The 21521-nt window shown below is 42.9% G+C and overlaps 1 protein-coding gene across 1 annotated transcript in view; it reads right to left on the bottom strand.

Moving 5' to 3' along the window:
- scospondin (subcommissural organ spondin) overlaps window positions 1–21521 on the bottom strand; it is an 84507-nt gene that overhangs the window by 45361 nt on the left and 17625 nt on the right. The window contains exons 32-81 of the mRNA XM_034706370.1: window positions 21177–21350; window positions 20871–21104; window positions 20623–20745; window positions 20327–20424; window positions 19767–19998; window positions 19509–19661; window positions 19118–19255; window positions 18843–19025; window positions 18604–18754; window positions 17087–17246; window positions 16888–16936; window positions 15714–15818; window positions 15454–15581; window positions 15191–15311; window positions 14947–15074; window positions 14707–14848; window positions 14447–14617; window positions 14095–14275; window positions 13063–13138; window positions 12739–12760; window positions 12509–12629; window positions 12169–12382; window positions 11862–12003; window positions 11555–11731; window positions 11300–11425; window positions 11108–11218; window positions 10864–11019; window positions 10573–10731; window positions 10322–10486; window positions 10034–10225; window positions 9774–9896; window positions 8874–9003; window positions 8415–8540; window positions 8063–8154; window positions 7440–7622; window positions 7172–7342; window positions 6790–7045; window positions 6654–6700; window positions 6339–6509; window positions 6123–6257; window positions 5513–5649; window positions 5329–5423; window positions 5171–5220; window positions 4174–4344; window positions 3207–3377; window positions 3034–3113; window positions 2754–2923; window positions 2579–2625; window positions 1324–1524; window positions 661–831 (exon numbers count right to left, since the gene is read on the bottom strand). Coding sequence (XP_034562261.1) covers window positions 661–831; window positions 1324–1524; window positions 2579–2625; window positions 2754–2923; window positions 3034–3113; window positions 3207–3377; window positions 4174–4344; window positions 5171–5220; window positions 5329–5423; window positions 5513–5649; window positions 6123–6257; window positions 6339–6509; window positions 6654–6700; window positions 6790–7045; window positions 7172–7342; window positions 7440–7622; window positions 8063–8154; window positions 8415–8540; window positions 8874–9003; window positions 9774–9896; window positions 10034–10225; window positions 10322–10486; window positions 10573–10731; window positions 10864–11019; window positions 11108–11218; window positions 11300–11425; window positions 11555–11731; window positions 11862–12003; window positions 12169–12382; window positions 12509–12629; window positions 12739–12760; window positions 13063–13138; window positions 14095–14275; window positions 14447–14617; window positions 14707–14848; window positions 14947–15074; window positions 15191–15311; window positions 15454–15581; window positions 15714–15818; window positions 16888–16936; window positions 17087–17246; window positions 18604–18754; window positions 18843–19025; window positions 19118–19255; window positions 19509–19661; window positions 19767–19998; window positions 20327–20424; window positions 20623–20745; window positions 20871–21104; window positions 21177–21350 — 7059 coding nt within the window. The remainder of the gene's footprint in view (window positions 1–660; window positions 832–1323; window positions 1525–2578; window positions 2626–2753; window positions 2924–3033; window positions 3114–3206; window positions 3378–4173; window positions 4345–5170; window positions 5221–5328; window positions 5424–5512; window positions 5650–6122; window positions 6258–6338; window positions 6510–6653; window positions 6701–6789; window positions 7046–7171; window positions 7343–7439; window positions 7623–8062; window positions 8155–8414; window positions 8541–8873; window positions 9004–9773; window positions 9897–10033; window positions 10226–10321; window positions 10487–10572; window positions 10732–10863; window positions 11020–11107; window positions 11219–11299; window positions 11426–11554; window positions 11732–11861; window positions 12004–12168; window positions 12383–12508; window positions 12630–12738; window positions 12761–13062; window positions 13139–14094; window positions 14276–14446; window positions 14618–14706; window positions 14849–14946; window positions 15075–15190; window positions 15312–15453; window positions 15582–15713; window positions 15819–16887; window positions 16937–17086; window positions 17247–18603; window positions 18755–18842; window positions 19026–19117; window positions 19256–19508; window positions 19662–19766; window positions 19999–20326; window positions 20425–20622; window positions 20746–20870; window positions 21105–21176; window positions 21351–21521) is intronic.

The raw sequence follows: 21521 nt of genomic DNA, 5'->3' as shown, positions 1-21521 counted from the left end.
TGATTTCTTCCCATCATTTGTGTTCCTGTGTGCAGCCCTGACAGAGAATCCCAGCTGTGTAGAAGCTTGTCACCATCGTATTTGTAAGTAATCCCTGTGGTCATCCTGTGGGAGTTGGACATGCTCGGGAACATGGGAGAGTGGGAGCAGGTCAACCAGAATGGAGGGTTCATTAATCTTCCCCTACAGGCAGCCAAATACACTCACATGCCTTCTTGCAGGTGGTGTGGATTTTCATTCTATCATGCTTCACCACTAGAGGTAGATAAAGATATTCAAATGCCACGTTTCCTCTGACTATGTAATTAATAATATTGGTGATAATTGTGGTCAGTTTAGTCTTTTTTAACAACATATTTAAGCCTCTCTTAGACCAATATGTCCTCCTCTTCATTAATCCATGTCCCACTCACTCCACCACAATCGTTTGCAGTCTTATATCTTTGGACACATCAGGATCTCCAACAGAATTTAACATCTGTGCATCTGAGCCAAGTTTGAAACATAACATAATTTATTTGTAATGATTTGCCCAATGAGGAACAGTGGGGTGAGAGAGGCTAAAGGTCAAATTTCAGCCTTTATTTTTCCTTTTTTATCCATTTGAAATTGGGAGATGACCGCCTTAACAAATCGAAAACAATCCTTCGTAATGCTGACCTGTACAAACTGTCGTGTTGTCGTGACAGCCGCGTCTTTGCCTGCTCTCTCCAAGACAGGGCAGGCCTCCAAATCTGGCGGGAGGACTGTTACACTGCCTGGTGCGAGCAGCCGATCCAGCGCAACCATCGCACTCAGACCACGCCGCCCAGGGACTCCACGATCCATGGACTACAGAGAGAGAAAGTTTATGTGGTAGTGTAAGATTTAAATAAAGAAGAAAAAGCTTCACACATCAACTTCAAAAGACAGGTACGTAGGAGAGAAGTGAGAAGAAGGTCACAAAATTCAAGTTACAAGAATCCCGCGCACTGTCCAACTTGCATATAAAATAGTTTAATTGCAAGACCTAGGCCTTCTGGCAAACATGCATGCTTACTTGCCTGATGAATGTCTAGCACCAAAACGTTAGAATTAAACTATTGCTTCTTGTAACTCGAATAGTGCAAGAGTTAAAAATCAGAAAGGACTCAGAGACAAGAGGAGATGAAAAGTAGTAGTTGTTTTAAGTTAGTGTAGAGAAGCAAGTAAGCCAGAGATTATAAAACCAAAAAAACTCTTGGGTACTTCATATTTTAGCAAAACACTTCTTGAAGTTGTCAGTTATCTTTAGCTGAGGTTATTCTGAAACGATGATGCTGATGATGAGTAATGGTGTCTTACCCGGACAGAAGGTGATGACAGGGCAGGGCTGCCTTTGGATTTGAACTCCGACCCCGTTGTGTATTTCCTGTTCTCCAGAGCAGGCCGCTCCTCCAGCCTTGGGTTCTGGACAGCCACAGCTCCTGTACCGAGACACCGACTCTGCCCCACAGGTCCTCGAGCATGGTGTCCACTCTGACCACTCACACCAGCCACCAGACACTGGACACACACATGAGGATGAAAATATACATATATGGTAATGCCAAGATGTGATTTACTTACACAAAAATGTATTCATAGTGTGACAGCCTCAGGGTCGACCTTGGCTGGCTTGTTTTCTTTGTTTCAGGTGGCTCTGGTTGGAGTTTGGAGCTTGTCAGTAATGCATGACTTTGTTGGCTATGTGTGCTCTCCCTCTTTTGACACATAACTTTGAGCCAAGTTGCAGCTATAGTTGAATTTTCAGTTTGTGGTTGACTTGAAACGAAAGACTGCAAATAAGCCAGTTAATTCACAGAAATCCTACTATGACAGAGATCCCCCCACATGTTGAAGAAACTGTGGTAACCTAATTGTGTGACTGCCCTGTTATTAAAGACAACTGAAGAGGGATAAACAATGCACTACAGGATATGTTTGAACATGTAATGCCTCTTGAGATCAAGATGTTCTATTTTGAGGAAATTGGGTCATTCCATCAGTGTATATGTGTTTTTGGAATGATGGTTTTGGGTCTCATGTTAAGAATGTAGAGATGATGAGCACGCACAATTTTGAAGTGTGTGCCATGGAGATGTTTGATGCAAAATGTCAATAAAATATTAAGATTCTTATTGTTTTATTTAAGCCTGTTCTAAAAAGTCCTGGTTTGTATATTGAAAACCAAAAATGCATAACTGTCTCTGTCTTCATATGTTGGTCTGACCAAGGTTATCATCATTAACAAAAAATTTAAAAAAGTTTGGAAAGCTAGATTCCTGAAAAATTTGGTTTTTGACTGAAATAGATAATGTACTGTTTCCAAACTAAAATAAAAGTAAAGTGAGAACGTCTTTAGTTGTTGTCATGCTTTCAAACATGTAACATACACACAGCAACTAACACAGACGATCCTTTATGGTTTATTGTTTCTGGATTTCTTGTAGTGCTCCATCTTTTGTAGCAGCAGCTGCATCAATAACTTATTAAAAATGCACATAAGTTGAAAACAAAAGTCAAAATAAATAAATAAATAGAAGACTCATAAAAAATGTAAAATCTTTGTCTGACTCACCAGGACAGGGGTCTCTGGAGCAGTTCAGCTTCCCACCCTCACATGTGCTGAAACAAAGATAGAATACCAATATAGTCATCTTCCTCTTCATCTACATGTTTACTTTTTTAACAAACACTGGATGTACATGTGTGTACAGATTTAGCTCCATGTACAGTATTTGTATTATTCTGACCAGTTGTTACATCCATCAGGGGCTGTGGTGGTCTCCCCAGGTTCAAGTGTGCGTCCAGTACTGAGGTCCAGGCAGGGACATTCCTCCCTCTCCAGACAGACGGTCCCATTAGCAGACAGGACCTTTCCCTCGGTGCAGTAGCAGCCCGGCTCACACTGCCACTCACAGTGCTGAGACACAAAGATCGTCAGTGATGTATGAATTGTTCACAGTAAGTGTTATAGCGGTGATAATAGGTGGGAAGAGAAGTCAAAATGAGTGTGTTCAGTGTGATACTCACAGCCAGGTCCTCACAGGAGCGAGGGCAGGATGGACCACAACTGCTGAACACCGTGCCAGGGACCTGTGAGCATGGAGCCACTGAAACACACACATGATAAACAATGTCAAAACACTGATATGGAATCAAACTCTCACACGCACTCACTGCCTTATTTAGAACACACTCCATACCTGGACAGTGGGCTGTGTTGCAGGCTTTGAGCTCAGTTCCCAGCCCCTCACAGTAGTTCCCGTCCCCCTCTGGATTGGGACTATCACACTCTCTCCTCCGGCTTCGAACCCCACCTCCGCATGACTTGGTACACTCTGTCCAGGTACTCCACTGACCCCAATCTCCGTCCCCTGGACAGAGCCATTTAATTTTCCTTTTATCAGCTGGTTATATACGGGTGTACAGCATGTAACTGACATAGATACATAAGCAAGATGAGACAGGACACGAATCAGGACAATTAACAAAGACAAACAGATCCAGTTTAGCTCCATTGATCAAACCGTCATTGTTTTCACTGAAATATCACAGAAATGTCACCTGGTGGCAGCTGTAATCCGTCACAAGAACTATTTCTCCAGTATTACTATACACTGCGTTTGGCATCTAATCTATTATTATTAGGAACAACATTTTGTGACTGATGTTACATTTTCCTGCTGCCATAACAAATTAAAGATACAGTGTGCAGAAATGGGAATATTCAGTGATATCTAGAGGTCAGATTCTAGATTAAAATGCTCCCTTGCTCACCCTTCCCTACAAGACGCTCCTGTGATGCATTATAAGTATGATCCTCGATTTGTCAAGTTTTTACAATAAAAAATGTCTATCAGTGAAAACTATTTTTGCACACAACAACCACTCCTTTCTTCTTCCTCATCTTCCAACAGGTTCACCTCACGCAGTCACCCACTAAATACAAAACACGTATGTTAGTTTGTTAGTTTTGTGCTACAGCAGAAACAAGGGACCCGCTCCTGTTGATGTAAATACAAAAGGTTCATTCTAATTTAACGAAAACAATACCAAATTTATAAAGAGGTGATACCCCATTAACTTGAACACGCCTACGAATATTATTATCCATTTCTATTAAGTCTGTTCAGGGTAGGAACATTTAGTTTAAAATCAACAAACACTCACGATCACATGGAGTGTTGATGCAGACTTGGTCTTCTCTGTAAGCACCCAGACAAGGTAAACCGCTTCCAGAGCGCTGTGGGCTGGAGCAGAACCGGTATCGAGACTGAAGACCTGCTCCGCACGACACCGAACACTGACCCCATGGAGTCCACGTTGACCACTGGCCATCAACTGGGTGGAGTGTTATTGTACGAAGAGAAAGAAAAAGAGAAAATGTGGAAGAATTTGTTAAAAGACAACAGTTTTGGATCTTAATCAAAACTTTTTCATTTTGTTTTAAATTAGTAAAGCATGTTTTAATCACACAGGTTCAACACAAATTCACCAGCATGAAAGTTCAATGATTAGAAAAAAAGAAAAGGATTTTGAATGTTTACATATTTAATTATTTAAGCTTTATTTCTTTTTTTTTCTGAAGTTATATTTTGGGGCTTTTTTTGCCTTTATTGGATTGGACAGCTGGAGAGGGACAGGAAATGTGGGTAGCAGAGAGTGGGGAAGACATGCAGTAAGTGGTCGATGCCGGGAGTCAAGCCTGTGGCTGCTGCAATGAGGACCACAGCCTCTGTACATATATATATATATATATATATATTCGTGTATACATATATGTATTTAATTATTTGAATTTATTTGATTTCTTAACAAAACCTTTTTTCTTTTATTGCCACAAAGTCTTTGGGTTGAAACTGAAATTTTGCAAACAGGACTGTAATTTGGGATTATTATTATTATTCTTTTAAGTTATACTTTTTGGCATTTTTGCCTTTATTTGATAGGACAGCTGAAGAGGGACAGTAAATGTGGGGCAGACATGCAGCAAATGGGAGTTGAACTGGCAACCTCTGCAACGAGGACTATGGCCTCTTTTTTGGGGTGCTCTTAGACCGCTAGGCCACAGGTGCCCCTAATTTGGGATTATTAATGTTAATCTGAATTGGTTACCCATGTAAAAAGATGTACGTATTGCAGATACATGTAATGACTTATTTCTTACCATTGCAGCTGAGTTGAGAGCAGTTGACCAGCCTCCCTGCTTCACATGTACTGAAACACAAACAAACCCAAAAACGATAATTTTTCCTTACTTTGCTCAGTCATGGAGTTAAAGTCATTTGTGTTACTATAGCAGTTCAGAGTTGAAGTTCCACTCACCAGTTGTTGCAGTCTGTGGGCACAGTCTCTCCTGGTTTGTACTGCTCTCCACCGACATCACAGCGACAGACAGACTCCCGCACACACACAGCATCCTGACAATATGGAGCACCATCAGTACTTGTTGAAATAGCTGTATGTGTTTATTTACAAGTATTTGCAGGTGTTTAGGCAGCCTGCTCACCTGTTGGACAGTCCCGTGTGGACACTGGCAGCCAGGTGTGCAGTTCCTGCTAATGTCCATTGTGAGGTCTGTGCATGACACTGCTCCCGTCACACACTGCTTCCACTCCTGGCCTCGAGGACACAACCTGCCATCTCCTGACACGACAACAGAGTCAAATTAGACGTTGTTAACTCGGCATGTAAACAAATACAAAACTATCAAAGCATATTTCAGGGGAAAACACTTTTTATCTGATTTGGCTAAAACCTGTATACCTAGATTTGTTCAACTCTGAAAAATCAACAGACGCTTGATTTACTGAAATAACATGTTTTAGATGGCACAACTTGTACAACATGATTAACCTGCCCTGAAATCATGTCTGACTACTGATGACATAACTCTTACTGCCTTTTCTTTTATGAAAACAATGACATTTAAATGCAGTGTCCACAACGGTCTGTGATATCATTCAGTCACTTTTAAGACATTCATTTAGGTCTAGACATGCACTGATAGTTGGCTTACACAAAGTTGTATTAAAATGCCATAAAAATGTGACCAAAGCTGTGAGATCCATTATTAGAAATGGAAAAATTGACAAATAAAGGTGGAGGTCTTGCCGTACCGCAGGGCTGCAGGTTGCAGGCACTAAACTGCTGAGCAGTGCCGTGGACTCTGATTGGCCCACGGGTTCGACTCCTGTAACCTCCTCCACACGTCACTGAGCACTCTGACCACGCACTCCATGGCTCCTTCACACCTTCAGACACATCACAGCCTGTTTAGAGTTCAACCCAGAAGTAACAACCCTAAAAAAAATAAACCAAGTCCTCCTGCTCACCAAAACAGGGTTCAATGCTGCAGGTATCCATCCCAACTCTGTCTCCTTTGCAAGGTTGACCCCCGAAGGCTGGAGGAGGATCGGTCCCCGAACGATACCGTCTTCTCACTCCAACATCACATGTTCGACTGCAGGCGCTCCACTGAGTCCAGCTGCTCCAACCACAATCCACTGAGAAACACAGAAGAAAAGACAGAGCATGTTAGAGGTAAGGAAATAAATAAGAGTAAGGAAATACTTAAAGAGGGAAGAAGACAGGGAGGGAGACATGTTTACAAAACCTCAACAAGTCTGAGTAATAGAAATGCCACTCACCAGAGCAGGGAGCTGTTCCACACTCCATTTCTCCATTGATGCAGGTACTGATGAAAACACACAACAGGAACCAGTGACGTTTTGTTTTTACATCTTATTTACAATACAAGTCATTTTGAAAACAGGCTGAGTGTACCAGTTATTGCAGGCATCAACAAGCAGGGAGGCACCAGCTGGATGCAGTTCCCCCTGGTGGTAGCATGGGCACTGGTCCAGGGGCACGCAGCTGTTGTTGAGCAGGTAAAAGCCAAGGGCACAGTAGCAGCCGTCATAACAGGCTGTGGCACACTGAACCTCCGTGGAGGTCATGTCCAAACACACCCGAGGACACGCACCACCGTGAGCCTCACACTCTGCTGCTGTCATGTACACCATGCCCTCTGGACACACACCTGAAGAAGGAGCAGAGATAGGGACTGAGTACTGCACATGCACACACACACAGGTAGTCATCTAACTGAGGAAATAAATCCACAAAATGAATTTCAAAACAATATTTACATCATTATTGTGTGTACCTGTGCAAGGGTGAGAGTTGCAGTCTCCTGTTTGTATGTGCGGCCCAGAGCAGCTGCTGCCCCCGTGCTGTGGTGGAGGTGAATTGCAGAATCGCTCTCTTGTTTGGACACCAGAGTCACACTCTGAGGAACACTGAGACCACGGTGACCATTCGGACCAGCCGCCGTTCACTAATTATACAAAAAAAAACACTTTTTAATGTTTCCCTTACTCACTAACATAATTTATGAAAAATGGAGGAAACAGAGAAATTACTGAGTTTTATACCTGGACAGCGTAGAGTGTTACAAGGTTCCTGCTCCTCACTGTCTCCACCACAGGCAGGATCTAAGAGTGTGTGGTTGCAACTGCGATATCGTCGTCTGATCCCAACATCATCAACATGGTTGAAACATGTCTTACTGCACTCTGACCAGCTGGTCCATTTACTCCAGACTCCATCTGGTAGCTCTGCACGACCAAGGAAAAAGTTAAAACATTCTTTGGTTATAAACAAGCAAGTTGTTTACAAGAGTATGACTTTAAAGTAAGCCTGGAAGTGAAACAGAAAAAGCTTTAATGTAAATGTGGCTGAAGTAGTTTTCTACATTTTATAAAACAGGCTGGGATTGGCTTTCAAAACTAGTGAAAAATAACTTTTGAGAAACAAGAAAAAAGGAGCCTAACTGCTACTGGAAATGAAGTACAGGTTGTTTATTACTTATTATATTTATTCTTGATCTTTTAAGACTTTCGTAGCATAAGCATGAGAAAAAAACTCTTCATATCACACATGAAAATGCCCTCCGTTGAGAAGAAAACACTTTCCCAGCTACGCTTATTTACTAGAAATTAAATTAGACCAATTTGAAAGTGTAGTGTTACTGTGTGTGCATAGTGAGTTGGGATACCAGGGATGCAGGGGCTGGAGCAGCGACGGGCCTCCGAGGAGTCTCCTGGACAAGGCTGGACTCTAGATACTCCAGTTGGGATCACCGGTGATCTGCAGGGTATCAGTATTTGAAAAATGACTCTTTAACAACTTGAAGACATTTTAAAGTGTTAATTAATTTGCAGCTGTGAGCTTACCAGGGAATCTGAGTTGTTGCAGCAGCGGACAAACGTTAAGGTATTCATAAATAATGAATGATTTGTGATTTATTGATTAAATGCTTTTTCACAAAAATAATTATTGCAATATGAAAAGTCTGAGTCATGGCTTTTTAAAGTGTTTTCTAAATGTTTCAAATGTCACAAACTCACCTGTAGCGTTGTTGTAGCCCCAGACCGCAAGTCACATCACATGGAGACCATGATGACCAGGCTGACCAGCTACAGGTGGTCATACAGCTAGAGGCGTTACAGGTTACTTTTCCATCTCTGCACACACTGATGGGGCAAAATATGCATTTCAATACATTTTATTTCAAAGATGCAGATTTGTTTCCATTATAACAACAGAATCAAACCAATTGGGATTAATGCTGTGATTCAGGACGTCACTTGAAAGAGACCATGTGATGGAAAACAAACAAGATTGAAATTTAAAACGATGATTCTCCTCAGAAAAATCAGTTAATTACACATGCAAAAGGAACTAAAAATGATCATGCATAAGATCATTGCATTTGTTTTTTTAGAATTTGAGACGTCTCAGTTATGAAAACCAGATTTGTTTCAATTTAAGGATAAAACAAATTGTGAGTCTGAGGTGTCTCTCACCATGTGGTGCACTGGTCCCTGCTGACTGTCTGTCCTGGCTGCAATGTTTGACCATTAAAGAAACAACCACACTGACTGGCATTCACACACCGCCCACCCTGCAGGTACAGTCCATCAGGACACCGACAACCTGAAGAACACAGAAAAGTTATTTTATCAACTTTTTAGCAACAAGTAAATGAGCATTAGTGAGCTTCTATCACTCAAGAACAAATACTTGTACTGCATCATTTTCCCCAGAGTTTAATGATTGAATGGAGCGTATGAAATTACCAACTTACTTAATCATAGAAAGTCATCAATCGATAGACAACACAGCAAAGACACTGTCTTTAACCAGAGCTGATATGTTGAAAAGCAGGATATCTGTAACCTTAACTAATAAAATGTAGTACTAAATTAAAACATTGATTATCTTACAAATATCTTAGATAACAATAAGTAATAAACAAGCATTTAAAGAATATATATTTTAATGTACTTCCTGTGTCTAAGTTCTATAAGACATATTGAATGGAGGAGATATACATTGAAGTAGTTGCTCAAACATGCTGTTGCAAGAAAACCAGAAGGGGTGAACTAATTTCTACATCAGTAAGATGTTAGAAATACTTGCTTTATTATTCCAAGCACATTTTTTGTAACTGTGACTGAAAATACCCCTGACCACTCCAGTAGTTTTAAAAGTTGGTCTGCTCAATGTGCCAGTATTTATATTCTACTTTGTTTTGTATGAATTATGTACAAACATATGAAAATCACAATACCCCTATCATTCTTTGTGACATTGGGACTGAGAAATGTACTTAAAAAGACCTCAATCTTTCATTTCCTCGTATTAGTTTGAAGAGCAAACATTTACATAACTCTCCACACAAAGGCCTCTCCCATGTGTCCTACCTATTATGCATGAATCAGTGCAGTTGCTGGACCAGCTGAGATGTGAGCAGGTAGGAGGACAGGGCTCAACCCTCCCGGCCTGGCAGTCTGCTTCAGTCACCAGAACCATGTTGTTCACACAGCCTGATCAACCAATCAGAAAACAGATTACCTTCTAGCTTAATCATACAGTGTTGGAGGTCCATAGAAGAGTGTTAGACAAACATACTCAGACTGAACATTTCAAACAACATATAAGAGAATGAACTTGTCTGAGTCACCCGTCTGTGTGCTGACATCTTTGGTGCAGGGCTGGTTGTTGCAGCTCTGGCTCTGCAGGGTCATGCCCTCACAATCCAGCCCTCCGTTTTTGGGAGGAGGAGCAGAGCAGGTTCTGTTTCTGTGCCTGATACCACCTCCACACTGAGCATCACACTCTGACCAGTCTGTCCACTGCGACCAGTGGCCGTTGACTGAAAGAGGAAACAGGAGAGAGCAAGATTTACAAAACGCATACATCACATACTGGTTTAATGTGTAAAAGGTACAGTCAGGTTCAGGAGACAGACCTGGACATGCTCGAGGGAAACAGGCACGACTGTCAAACTGAGCTCCACCACAGGCCCCGCCCGGCAAAGCTTCCCTCAGTATGTCCCTCTGACGGAACAAGGAGCCCAGTCCACAGGACACACTGCACGCACTCCACGCAGTCCACGAGGACATGATGCAGTCCACTAGACAAGAGATTAAAAATACTTGCTCAACAAAATCTACATTTCTCAGTTCTTTTTCTGATTCACGAGGAGGACAGGTATCTTACCACAGTCTTTTTCATCCGACCCATCCGTGCAGTCTTTCTGCAGGTCACACCTGCGGTCCAGATGAATACACTCCCCACTGACACAAGAGAACTGTTTTGCAGAGCAGGGGCTGGGCAGTGGTGTGCTCTGTGTGGTGACAGCTGGTCTGGCTGTGGTGCCTTGGGAGACAAAACTTTCATCATTGTACAAGTTTTCACAGCACAAACAAATCAATTATTATTTACTCCAAAGGATTCACATCACAATAATTTTGCAAGTGTGTGAAGTCCATCGTTATTGGTGATGCGTACCACAGCGCTCTTCATCTGAGCCATCCAAACAGTCCCGTCTGCCATCACACACCTGCGCCGAGTCCACACAGCCAAATAATCGGCATGCATACTGGCCCTCAACACAAAGCACTCTGGGTAGTCCGTCATCATGAGGGGTGGTAACAATCCATGGGGCTATCATGAAGATAAATAAGAGGGTTCGGTTCATATATAATTCATAAACAGAAGTCTGTTTGAGTTATGAATCCCTTTTGTGTCTCACCTTTTGTGGTTTGCAGCCCAGGTCTTCCAGATGTAAGGCTGGTGGTGAGATGCAGTCCAGGTTGACCTGTGGAGACCTCTGGGTGGACTGATGGTCTGGTAGTCCAAAGGCCTGATCATTTAGAATAAAAGATCAATAACCCTTGAAAAAACAAGCACTGTGTGAAAAGCAGACTGGTTCATCAGCTTATACCTTGAATTGAGGTTGAGGTCTTCTGAAGTCCTGAATCACCTGTGACTCCCTCGCTAGCCACACCAGGATGGCCACCTGAGGACCTGGTGGTATAAAGGCCTGGGGGGCCTCTGGTTGGAGCTGTACCTGAAGGTGAGAATGAAGAAATAGAAACAAAAACAAAGACAGGAGTGGGTGAAAGAAATGAGAGCTAAGGAAGTCTCTCATGATTTAGGATGAAAAAGTACATATAGGGAAATATCACACAGCTCTCACCACAGTTGATCTCATCAGAGTCGTCCTTGCAGTCTGATCGCCCATCACACAGCACAGAGACAGACACACACTCGTCACTGTGCTGACATGCAAACTGCCCAGGTTTACAGCGCTGCACAGTCACTCTGTCACCACCAGAGGGAGACTTAGTCACAGTGCTGGGCGTCACCAGCTCATCTTCAGGAAGGGAAGAAAGAAGGTTTCATATCAAGACTGCTGAAAAGATAGTGCAGCACATCTGCACTATCTGCAGCTGTTAATCAAAGAAAGTATGGTATTAACTTCTGAATTCAGATCAATTTCCCACCTCCTCTGCAGCCCAGGATCTCTGCACGCAGGTAGAACGTGTGTCTGAACTCTACAGGGATGATGCGCAGGTAGCGAGCTCTGACCAGCCGACTGAGCCAGCGAGTCACAGGAGTCCTGCCGACCATGCGCACCTCAAAGACCTACATCACAACAAAGAGACATTCTGATATAAACATCTGTACTGATAAAACAAATCATTGATTTTAATTTTTTCTTTACCATGAATGAATATTTCAACCGAACAGGAAAAATGTGAATCATGAAACCCTGATTTTAATATCTAAGCATCTTATTACTTTCAGTACCTGAGCAGGACCCCCAGGCTTTCCATCCTCAGTATAGTCTGTGAAGAGTCCACTGTTCAGAGCAAAGGTCAGGCGGTATTTCGTGATGTAACCCCACATACGTTCACTACCCTGTAACACCACCCCTGACACCCATGTGGGCTCCAGGAAGTCCACCTGAAAGTATGGTTGAGGATCTGAAGGCAAGGGGCTCCATCCCGGCTCCATAACCTGACTGTGCAGTAAAGACAATATGGGTTGCTTTATTTTTATGCTTTATATTCTCACTTCCCAAAATATGGAAATTAGCTAGAAAAGTGAATGCAAGAGTATCAAGGCTGTTCTGTACTAGATCTCTCACACATTGGGGACGATGTTTAGTCGTCCAGCATCAGCCGGGTTGTTCTCCCGGTACGAGGATGAGGTCAGCTGACCGTATCGTATTCTCCCATCCTCCAGTCCAAGAGGAGATGAGCAGATTCCTACAAAACATGACAAATGTTTATATCATCCTACAGAGCCCGGCTAACAATGAGAGGCTGATGTCCTCAAAGGATGAGACGTCTACAGCAAAGTGCATTCATTACTCACCTCGATATCCTGGGCCACCGTCCTGTAAAAGCATCAGAAAATAAATCAAGCATTTATTGATATGTGTCTATATAAACACTAAAACTTCTGGGTCTTGTATGTAAACAGTTTTATTTGTTCAAAACAGGACAGAGGAATGGAATATTAGCTAATTTAAGCCTCTGTTCGCATGATTAATAATCTTTCTGTCGGTCTTTTTACTCTGTTTTGATCTCAGACGATGTAAAAAGGTCACAATTTGAGATTAAGAAACTATGAAGGCATCAGAACCACACATAATTGCAGCATTCAGGGACATCGATAATCACTTTAGTGCTTTCCTACCGTTGGTGCGACTGCAGGATGAGTGACAGCAGCCATGGATGGAGTCCTGAGAGGTGCAGGGGTGGATGTGTATGGTCTGTAATTTAACACAATAAGACTATTATAACGAGATGAACATGTCTAAAATCATTCTGTATACTTCCTGAACCTCCTACATTTTAGGAATGGGTTAAGGTAATGATATTCATGTAACCAAAATAAAACCCTATCTTGTGTCTCCAGAGAGATGTATTGGTTAAACTCTAGACAAAGTTGGTTAAGTATGTAAGACCCCTGAGGACAGATTTTACGAAGGTAACCAACAAAGAACACTTTGATGCTGTCTTATATTAATGACTCCATTATTGTTGCTTTACTCTCTCTGGCCTCTTTCTGACACACCTTTAACTATCTTCTATCTATCCCAATCTGTATCTAACATTACATTAACATGTACTTTATTGATCCCTGTGGGTGAAATTCAACTTTTTCACTCTGGTGTTTTTGATCATGCTACATAGACAGAGCTTGATATACACATTCTTGCAAAAATATGCCACGGATATGAAATAATGGAGGGAAGTCAGAGTGAGGAGGCTGCCATCGACCAGCGCCACCCAAGCAGTTGGATGTTCAGTGCCTTGCTCAAGGGAACCTCTGCAGAGCAAACCAGCCAGCATCTCTCCAGCCACCAGTCCAATTTCAAAGCTTGGTCCATACTGGGACTTGAACCATCTGGTTCCCAAGCCGAGTCCCTATAAACTGAGCTACCACCCCCCCCATTTAGAACTAGTGTTTTTTTTAATCTGTGGACTACAGGGAAATGGATATATCTTTTTATCTTAGTTATCTGTGATGTCTCAAAAGAAAGAAAAACTCAACAAATATATAAATAAGTGAATAAAGAGCTTGATGAACGGAGATGAGAGGTTGTGTAGGAAAGCAGAAAGCAGGTGAGCACTAACAACATGATTGATGAAACGTCACTATCATTTTATATTATGGACTTCACCATTTAATTGACATAGAAAATAAAATTATGATGCCCTTCACCTATCTGCCTGAGTAGTCATGTTTTCATGATGGTGACAGCCAGCCTCATCCTCTCCTTTGGGACAGTGAGGGACGCCATCACAACGTCTGTCTTTTTCAATGCAGCCCCCTGGTGGTGGGCAGGAGAACTGACCAGCAGGGCAGCTGCGAGGACTTGAGGTTGTAAGGGACGGCTGAGTTCCTGCGTGCAGAAATAGTCAGACAAAGTAGGAATTACTGTCCAGGGTTTGATACTTCTAAAACTTATGAAAGAAGACTCAAAGGGAACAGGATCATAAATACACGACACATCAAAGTTGCATACATCTGATAAAATAAGTGAAAGTAAATTGTGTAAGGTTGGAAAGCTCACCACAGTACATCTCATCTGATCCATCACCACAGTCATTGACCCCATCACACACAGCTCCCAGTGGACCTGCTGGCACACAGTGACCATTTTCACAGTGGAACTCTTTCTCTCTGCAGCCTCCTGTGGGGGAGACTGGAGAGGGAGGAGCTGATGTCCCAAACCAGTGGTCATCTGGAGGAAAGTAGAAGTCAGCATTTAAGTCTCATATTTGTACATAAAATCATGTAAATTAGCATTTAAAAAAAGGATTGTCATCTAACCATCTCCACAGCCCATTATCTCAAGTCGAAGGTAGATGCCGTTCTGGAAGTCGTGAGGCAGCAGGCGGACAAACTGAGCCGACACCATCCGGTCCAGTCTGATCTCTGCCACCCCTTGATCGTCGTGGTTGCCCATAAAAACCTGGAGGGTAAATTGGTTTAAACATTCATTTCAGGAAACATCAAGAAACCTTCAGTCTGTATGATCAAAAGCAGCAATGACATGTTGTAATGCCTAACCTTTGCTCTGGGTCTGGCGTCAGTGACCAACTCTTTATACGTGTACCACTGTTTGCCATCGCTGCTGAACTGGAGGTAGAAACTGGACACAAAGGTGCCAAACACACCTCCACCCTGCGTTAGCAAACCTAGAGAGAGGAAAAGAGGAAGAGGAATTATTCACACTAACAAACAGAACATTATCTCATATAGAAAATGTATTATAAACAGTACAATGAGCAAGTATTTCAATCTGCCTGTTTACCTGTGATGTTGTATGGTTGAAGAAGGTCTATCTGTAGGTAAGGGCTCTGTGTTTTGCTTCTGTGTCCTTCAGGGCTCCTCTGTGGTAGATCCTTGTACTCCTCAGGCTCTGGACTCCAGCCCTGCACATTTTACAGATTATCTGAACAAAGCCTTATGATCACATTGCAGCAGAAATGCTTTAGAAGTAAATGTCATCTTTCGAAGTTTCAGAGAATTCAGAGCTGTTGTTTGGACTCAGCAGATGACCTGAACTCTGTTTACCTGGAGATCGCTGTGGGCGTCATAACTGTGGAGGCGGCCGCTCTCAGGTGGGTGACCGGTCTGCTGTGTCGAGGCACTGAAACTGGAAGCTGGAAGAGACTGAACACCAAGAGGAGTCCAACACTCATCTAAAAAAAAAGGAAACAATACTCTATTAAATTTATAGTGAGGACAAATATACACATTTGGATTGTTATCACAGAAGCTTAAAAAACACCTTAACGCTGTACCTGTTAAACAGCATGCTACACTGATCTTACCTCCAGGAGGAAGTGGATATGTGGGAACCAGAGGATTAGTGCCCTCTCCTGGTGTGGAAGTTACAGTGTCAGGGCTGATTGTTACTAGAATGGTGTCATTGTCTCCTAAAACAGATTAAGATACAAAGTGAGGAAGAATCATGTCAGATAACTTAACTATATTGCAATAATGATATATGTCGGATGTATTTTCATCTTCTTAAAAACATCTCACACCACCATGTCTAATGTCCTTAGATGATAAATTGTGTGTGACTCCCTTGGCCCTAATTTCTTTCACCATTTTCCTTTGTTTACGTTTTCCTCCAGGTCTGCACAACCAGCAAACCGACCCTTACTTTTAGACTGCTACAACTTTTTTATGTAAGATTTCATGAAAATAAAATACATGTAGTTTGAATTTTGCTCACTTATCCTCTTGAAATCTGATTTCTTCATCTTCAAGGACTCTTCATGAAACATTATCTTCCGATTGAAATTAAAATGAATTGATACAGAAACTCTTTCAACCCCCTTCACAAACACTTTGTAGTCTTCACAAAGTGTGTGAGTTTTTCAGTCCTGTTTCTGTAACAGTTGCACTTATTTTTCAAAGCATGCAAAATATGCTTTTGGTCCAAACAAGAGGTTCCCTTTGTTGTGGAATTTTCTTAGCCTCAAGTAAGCATGTTTCACACTTATATCTTTGCAGCCTCAGTGTCTCCTAGTATTACATTATGTTGAGGTCAAGCTTCAGGGTTGCATGCTATTCAGGAGCAGAGCAACATTCCTTCTGTTTAGACAGACATTCATTCTACATGTCATCAGATGCAGCTGGGTGATAAGCAAGGCAGGGTTACTTTGGTAATCAAGGTCCTTAATCTGTATTTTTTGACAGACTTAATCATCGTCTGGGTTTGAGTATCAGACTTTAGCGTCATTTAATTTGTATTCCTTTCTCAAAACAGGAAACCACAGAAAAAAGGACACCTAATCAACAACAAGGGATTCTGAGATTCTTTCCAAGATGTGAAAATATTATAATTTAAGGTCCTTTCTGACACGAGTGACCAATCTGTGACAACACTGGTAATCATAAAGTGCAGCTAGGTGTGTAAAACTGGTAAATGTCTTCTATTTTATTCTGTCAGATTTTAAATGAGTGCAGCCAACAGGTCAACAGGGATGATTTTACCTTGGCAGTAACAACACCTGTCTCCCTCCCCAGGTATCAGAGTTTGGCCCTGCACAAATAGAAGAAGACCATTTCACATTTTTTCTTTCTATGCTGGAAACTTAATTGATTACAAGACTGTCACCAAAACTTTAATAAATGTACAAATGCTCTCATGAATTACAACAGATTATCATAAATGTTAAGAACCTGCTCTCACCTGTGGACATCCACTGACAGCGTACGGACAGTAGGGGGCACACTGCACCAGAAGGTTTGGCCGACAGTGACATAACTGGCAGTGGTCTGACTTCCATCTGTCCCCAACAGCATGGGACTGACCCTGGTACTCACACTCATCACAGGGGTTAGTCTGGCACCTGCACACGCATACATACACACAGGAGTAAACACACAAGAATAAAGCCTTCACAGGAGCCATGGAGCGTATGTGAATTTGTTTATGGCTGCTAGGTGTGTGACACAAACATCCTTTTCTTTACAAGAGCCTTCAGGACTGTTTTTATTGCAGCTTTTATCAATAAATCAGTTTCTTATGTAAAGTAACTTCTAGTTTTACCCTCGAGAATTATGAAAATGCTTAAAAGTATGGCAATCAGGGGGTGCTGGTTTAGCTCAGTTGGTAGAGCAGGCGCCCCATGTACAGCAGCTACAGTTCTCGTCACACTGATTGTAGGGTCGGTTCCCTGTCCCAGCAAAATTTGGTGCATGTCAATCTCCCTTTCATTTCCTATCTTTCTCAAGCTGTCCTATCAAAACAAAGGAGGAAAAATGCCCCTCCCAAAAAATCTAAAAGTCAGTCATTGTCATATGGACATAAATATGATATGGAGAGCAGGAATTGTCAGAAAATTCTGATTTAAACAGCTCACATGGACTTTGGAAGTTATGTACAGGGGCAGATTTTTTGGCTCGGGAGACATGAAACTTAAGGATTTACCAAAACTACTAGGCATGACTCCCTCTGGGCAACAAATATTCACACCACACTTTATTCAAGTTCAGGATGTTAAGCTAAGTTTGGCAAATACAGACTGAAGGTTTAAGTTTAGAGGGGACATGCTCAATCGATTTAAGTTACAATTCTGATTTTATTCCTCTTTAAAAATATGTTGTCTTCAGTCAGGCTGCACGGTGATGCAGTGGGTAGCGCTGTTGCCTCACAGCTAGAAGGTTCCTGGTTCGAATCCCCGTCCGGGCGGGTGCCTTTCTGTGTGGAGTTTGCATGTTCTCCCCGTGCATGCGTGGGTTCTCTCCGGGTTCTCCGGCTTCCTCCCACAATCCAAAAACATGCTCAGGTTGATTGATCACTCTAAATTGCCCGTAGGTGTGAATGTGTGCATGAATGGTTGTCTGTCTTTCTGTGTTAGCCCTGTGATAGGTTGGTGACCTGTCCAGGGTGTACCCTGCCTTCCGCCCGAAGCCAGCTGGGATAGGCTCCAGCCCCCCGTGACCCCTAACGGGATAAGCGGTCAAGATAATGGATGTCTTCGGTCAACAAGACACACTCGCATTAATGGTACAGGACCAGAAATAATAAGAGTGGATTGTAAATATGGTTTTTACTTCTCAGGAAAACTTGGACAAGAAGCAAAGGGCAGGGTGAGATGAGGGTAAAGAGTCAGAGTCATAAAAATGCAATACTAACATGAGTAACTGTGAGTAAAGTTCAGTAGTTAACAGTTGAAGCAGTTGGGAGTCCAGATGAGAACATACCTGCGGGCTTTCCTGTAGATTCCTCTGCATGCTCTCCCGTCTCCGTGCTTGACGGGGTTGTTTGGACTACGAAACGACCACTGAACACTCTGAACACCGCAAGGCCCCAAACACTCTCCCCACTCAGTCCACGATGACCAGCCACAGTTCACTGCAGAATCACAAAAAAGACCTAAATAAGGCTAAAGTTTAGTGAAGGGGTAGAATCAGCTTCAGATCTGATGATTTGACACACTCGCCTGAACAGTCTGGGTTGGGCTGGCACCTCTGAGGCCGTCCTCTCTCACAAACACAAATCTCACAGTCCACCTTAATCTGCTGGCCTGGCCAGTAGCGCACAGCTGCCACCTCACACACACACTCCTCTGGTAACACACACTGTTGCATGTGGTTCATCACCTGTCCCTCGGAACACCAACAACCTGAAGTTAGAGACATGTGAGTATTCAGAGAACTGTGGAAACAGAGTAAAACTTTTCAAATCAGAAAGAGGTAAAAAAAATATCATCCTGACCTGAGGAGCAGGGTGTTGTTGAATCACACGTGGTCCCACTGCTGATGTGAGCGCAGGAAACAGGACAGGGAGCACAGCTGTGTTTCACCAGCCCTGCAGGACAGCTGGTGTTGGTACAGTTGTCATCAGGACAAGGCTCTGGGAGAGGAGGAGAGCACATTTTTAAGGTCTTTTAAATCTCCTCACTATTTCCACTCTCTTTGTTACCACGCATGTTGAGCCTCTTGACACTACAGCCTATCCACGTTTCACTGTTTCAAGCTTTACTTATGTTTGCTCTTACTTGTTGTGGTATCAAGTCATAGAGAGAGCAATCATACTGAAAGCTCTCTTGAGCTTTGATGCATTTTGTCTTCCCAAGTTAAAATCTTGGTTCATAAACAGCTCTTACTGATTTCCATGGCGAGGTGGGATTGTCCAGGGAGCTGCAAACAGTCTCTGCCTCCATAGCGAGGAGGGATGCAGCCTCGGTGCCTGACCTGCACTCCACCACAACTGCTGGAACAATTGGACCAGCTGGCCCACGGCATCCACTGACCATCAACTAGAAGAGAGAAAGATCAAATTTAAGTAACACATGAGACATTTCAGTGTGTTTTGTTAGTTTGCTATGCCTGTTGCTGTTTGTAGTTCAAATCCACATCTTCACCTGGACAGGTGGTGTTGAAACATTGCTGCCTCTGGTGGTCCTGTCCGTGACACTGGTGCAGTGGGTCACCTTGGGGGCAGTTTCTCTGGCGACTCATGGAGCCCGTGCCACAGGAGGTGCTGCAGGGGCTCCATGGACCCCAGGAGCTCCAGCTTCTACAGTCCTGCTCATCAGTGGGGCCTCCTGGTGGAGCCAATGAGGAGTCTGGACAGTCTGCAACACCGTTACAAACCTGAGTGATGGAGAAGAGTTAATGCAGAAGATAAGCTGAATATTTATGAGAAAATGTCAAAACTTGTTCCCTTTCTTTCCAGACATGAATGTTTTAATGTTTTATATAATGCATGTTAATAATGGTTAACTCAGGTAACTAAAATACATCTTGTCAACACGTTTTATTCATTTTTAAAGATGTCATCATGTAAAGCCAAACATTCTTGTCATACAGTTCATGATGTATCAGTTATGTGGAGAATTTCTGTCCACATACTCAGAAAGTGAAGGTAAGACAAATGTTGTTTGGCTCACTGGATGCAATATGATTTCTATCTCAGACCTACCATGTTGAAGGGGACACAAGATCCATCCGCACAGGTAAATTCAGGGCAGGTGACGGTGTTGTTCCTGCCGCCTGGTTGCACTGGTGAGACAGTTTTATCTGCACAGAAGCACATAACAGCTATTATTCACAGCAGCATAGATTAAAATATGCAAAGCGTCAGATATGAGACACTGGGGTGTACACAGTCTTCAACCTTCCTCTCCTCATAACTGCATCCACTGCAATAACTCTTCCCTTCATTCATCCACACTCTCATTCTCACCTCTCTCTTCACTTTAACTTGTGAGAACTCACCACACACCAACTCATCGTCGCCTCGTGGACAGTCTGGAACACCGTTGCACACTTTGGTCATGTTCACACAGGTGCGGTTGTCACATGAGAAGCTGCCTGGACAAGGAGGTATCCTGATAGAGCCTGGTAGACGCACAGAACTCAGTGTTTTTTCTTTTGTGGGTTGAAGATATAATCCCTCAACATTTCCATAATACATTATTTTTGGTCATGTATTTCCCTTTATATTTGCATTCACAGCAGCTCACCACAGTTGTCAATACTCTCGTCAGATGCATCCCTGCACTGTGGGATCCCGTCACAGAGCTGCTGGTAGTCCACACACTGGTCCCCACTGACACAGGGCACCTGACCGGGTCCACAGGGGGCGCTGCACTGCTGCTCATCACTCCCATCCATACAGTCTGTTTCTCCATCACAGCGCCAGGCCTGAGGCACACACTGCCCTCCAGTGGCACAGCTGAACTCATAGGACCTACAAACTGGAGGAACAGGGATGTGACTGAACTGTGCAAAACCTTCACCCTGTGTCTCTACATCATGGCTGTGGTTACCTGAAATGGGTATAGTTGGAGTGACAGCTGAGGATGGTGGTGTTATGACAAAAGTGTAGCAGTTGGTAGTGCTCTCATCTTCTCCACTTGGACAGTCTCTTGTTCCATCACACAGCTTGGTGTTGGAAACACATGTACCATCACTACAGGCCAGCTGGTCTGGAGCACAGGTAACTGCAAAACATAAACAGGTCAAATGATTAAACATAAATCTTTTCAGAACATTTTTTATAGAGTCTATGGGTCTAAACTGAACTAATGAGCACATGACATGTATTCGTTAGTGTGGCTACCTGTAGTTCCCTGCAAATCTACCTTAATACTGGTGTTGAGAAAGCACAACAA

This window comes from Notolabrus celidotus, chromosome 17 (assembly GCF_009762535.1).
Source record: "Notolabrus celidotus isolate fNotCel1 chromosome 17, fNotCel1.pri, whole genome shotgun sequence".
NCBI classification, from domain to species: Eukaryota; Metazoa; Chordata; class Actinopteri; order Labriformes; family Labridae; genus Notolabrus; species Notolabrus celidotus.
This window is presented reverse-complemented; position numbering and strand designations above follow the sequence as displayed.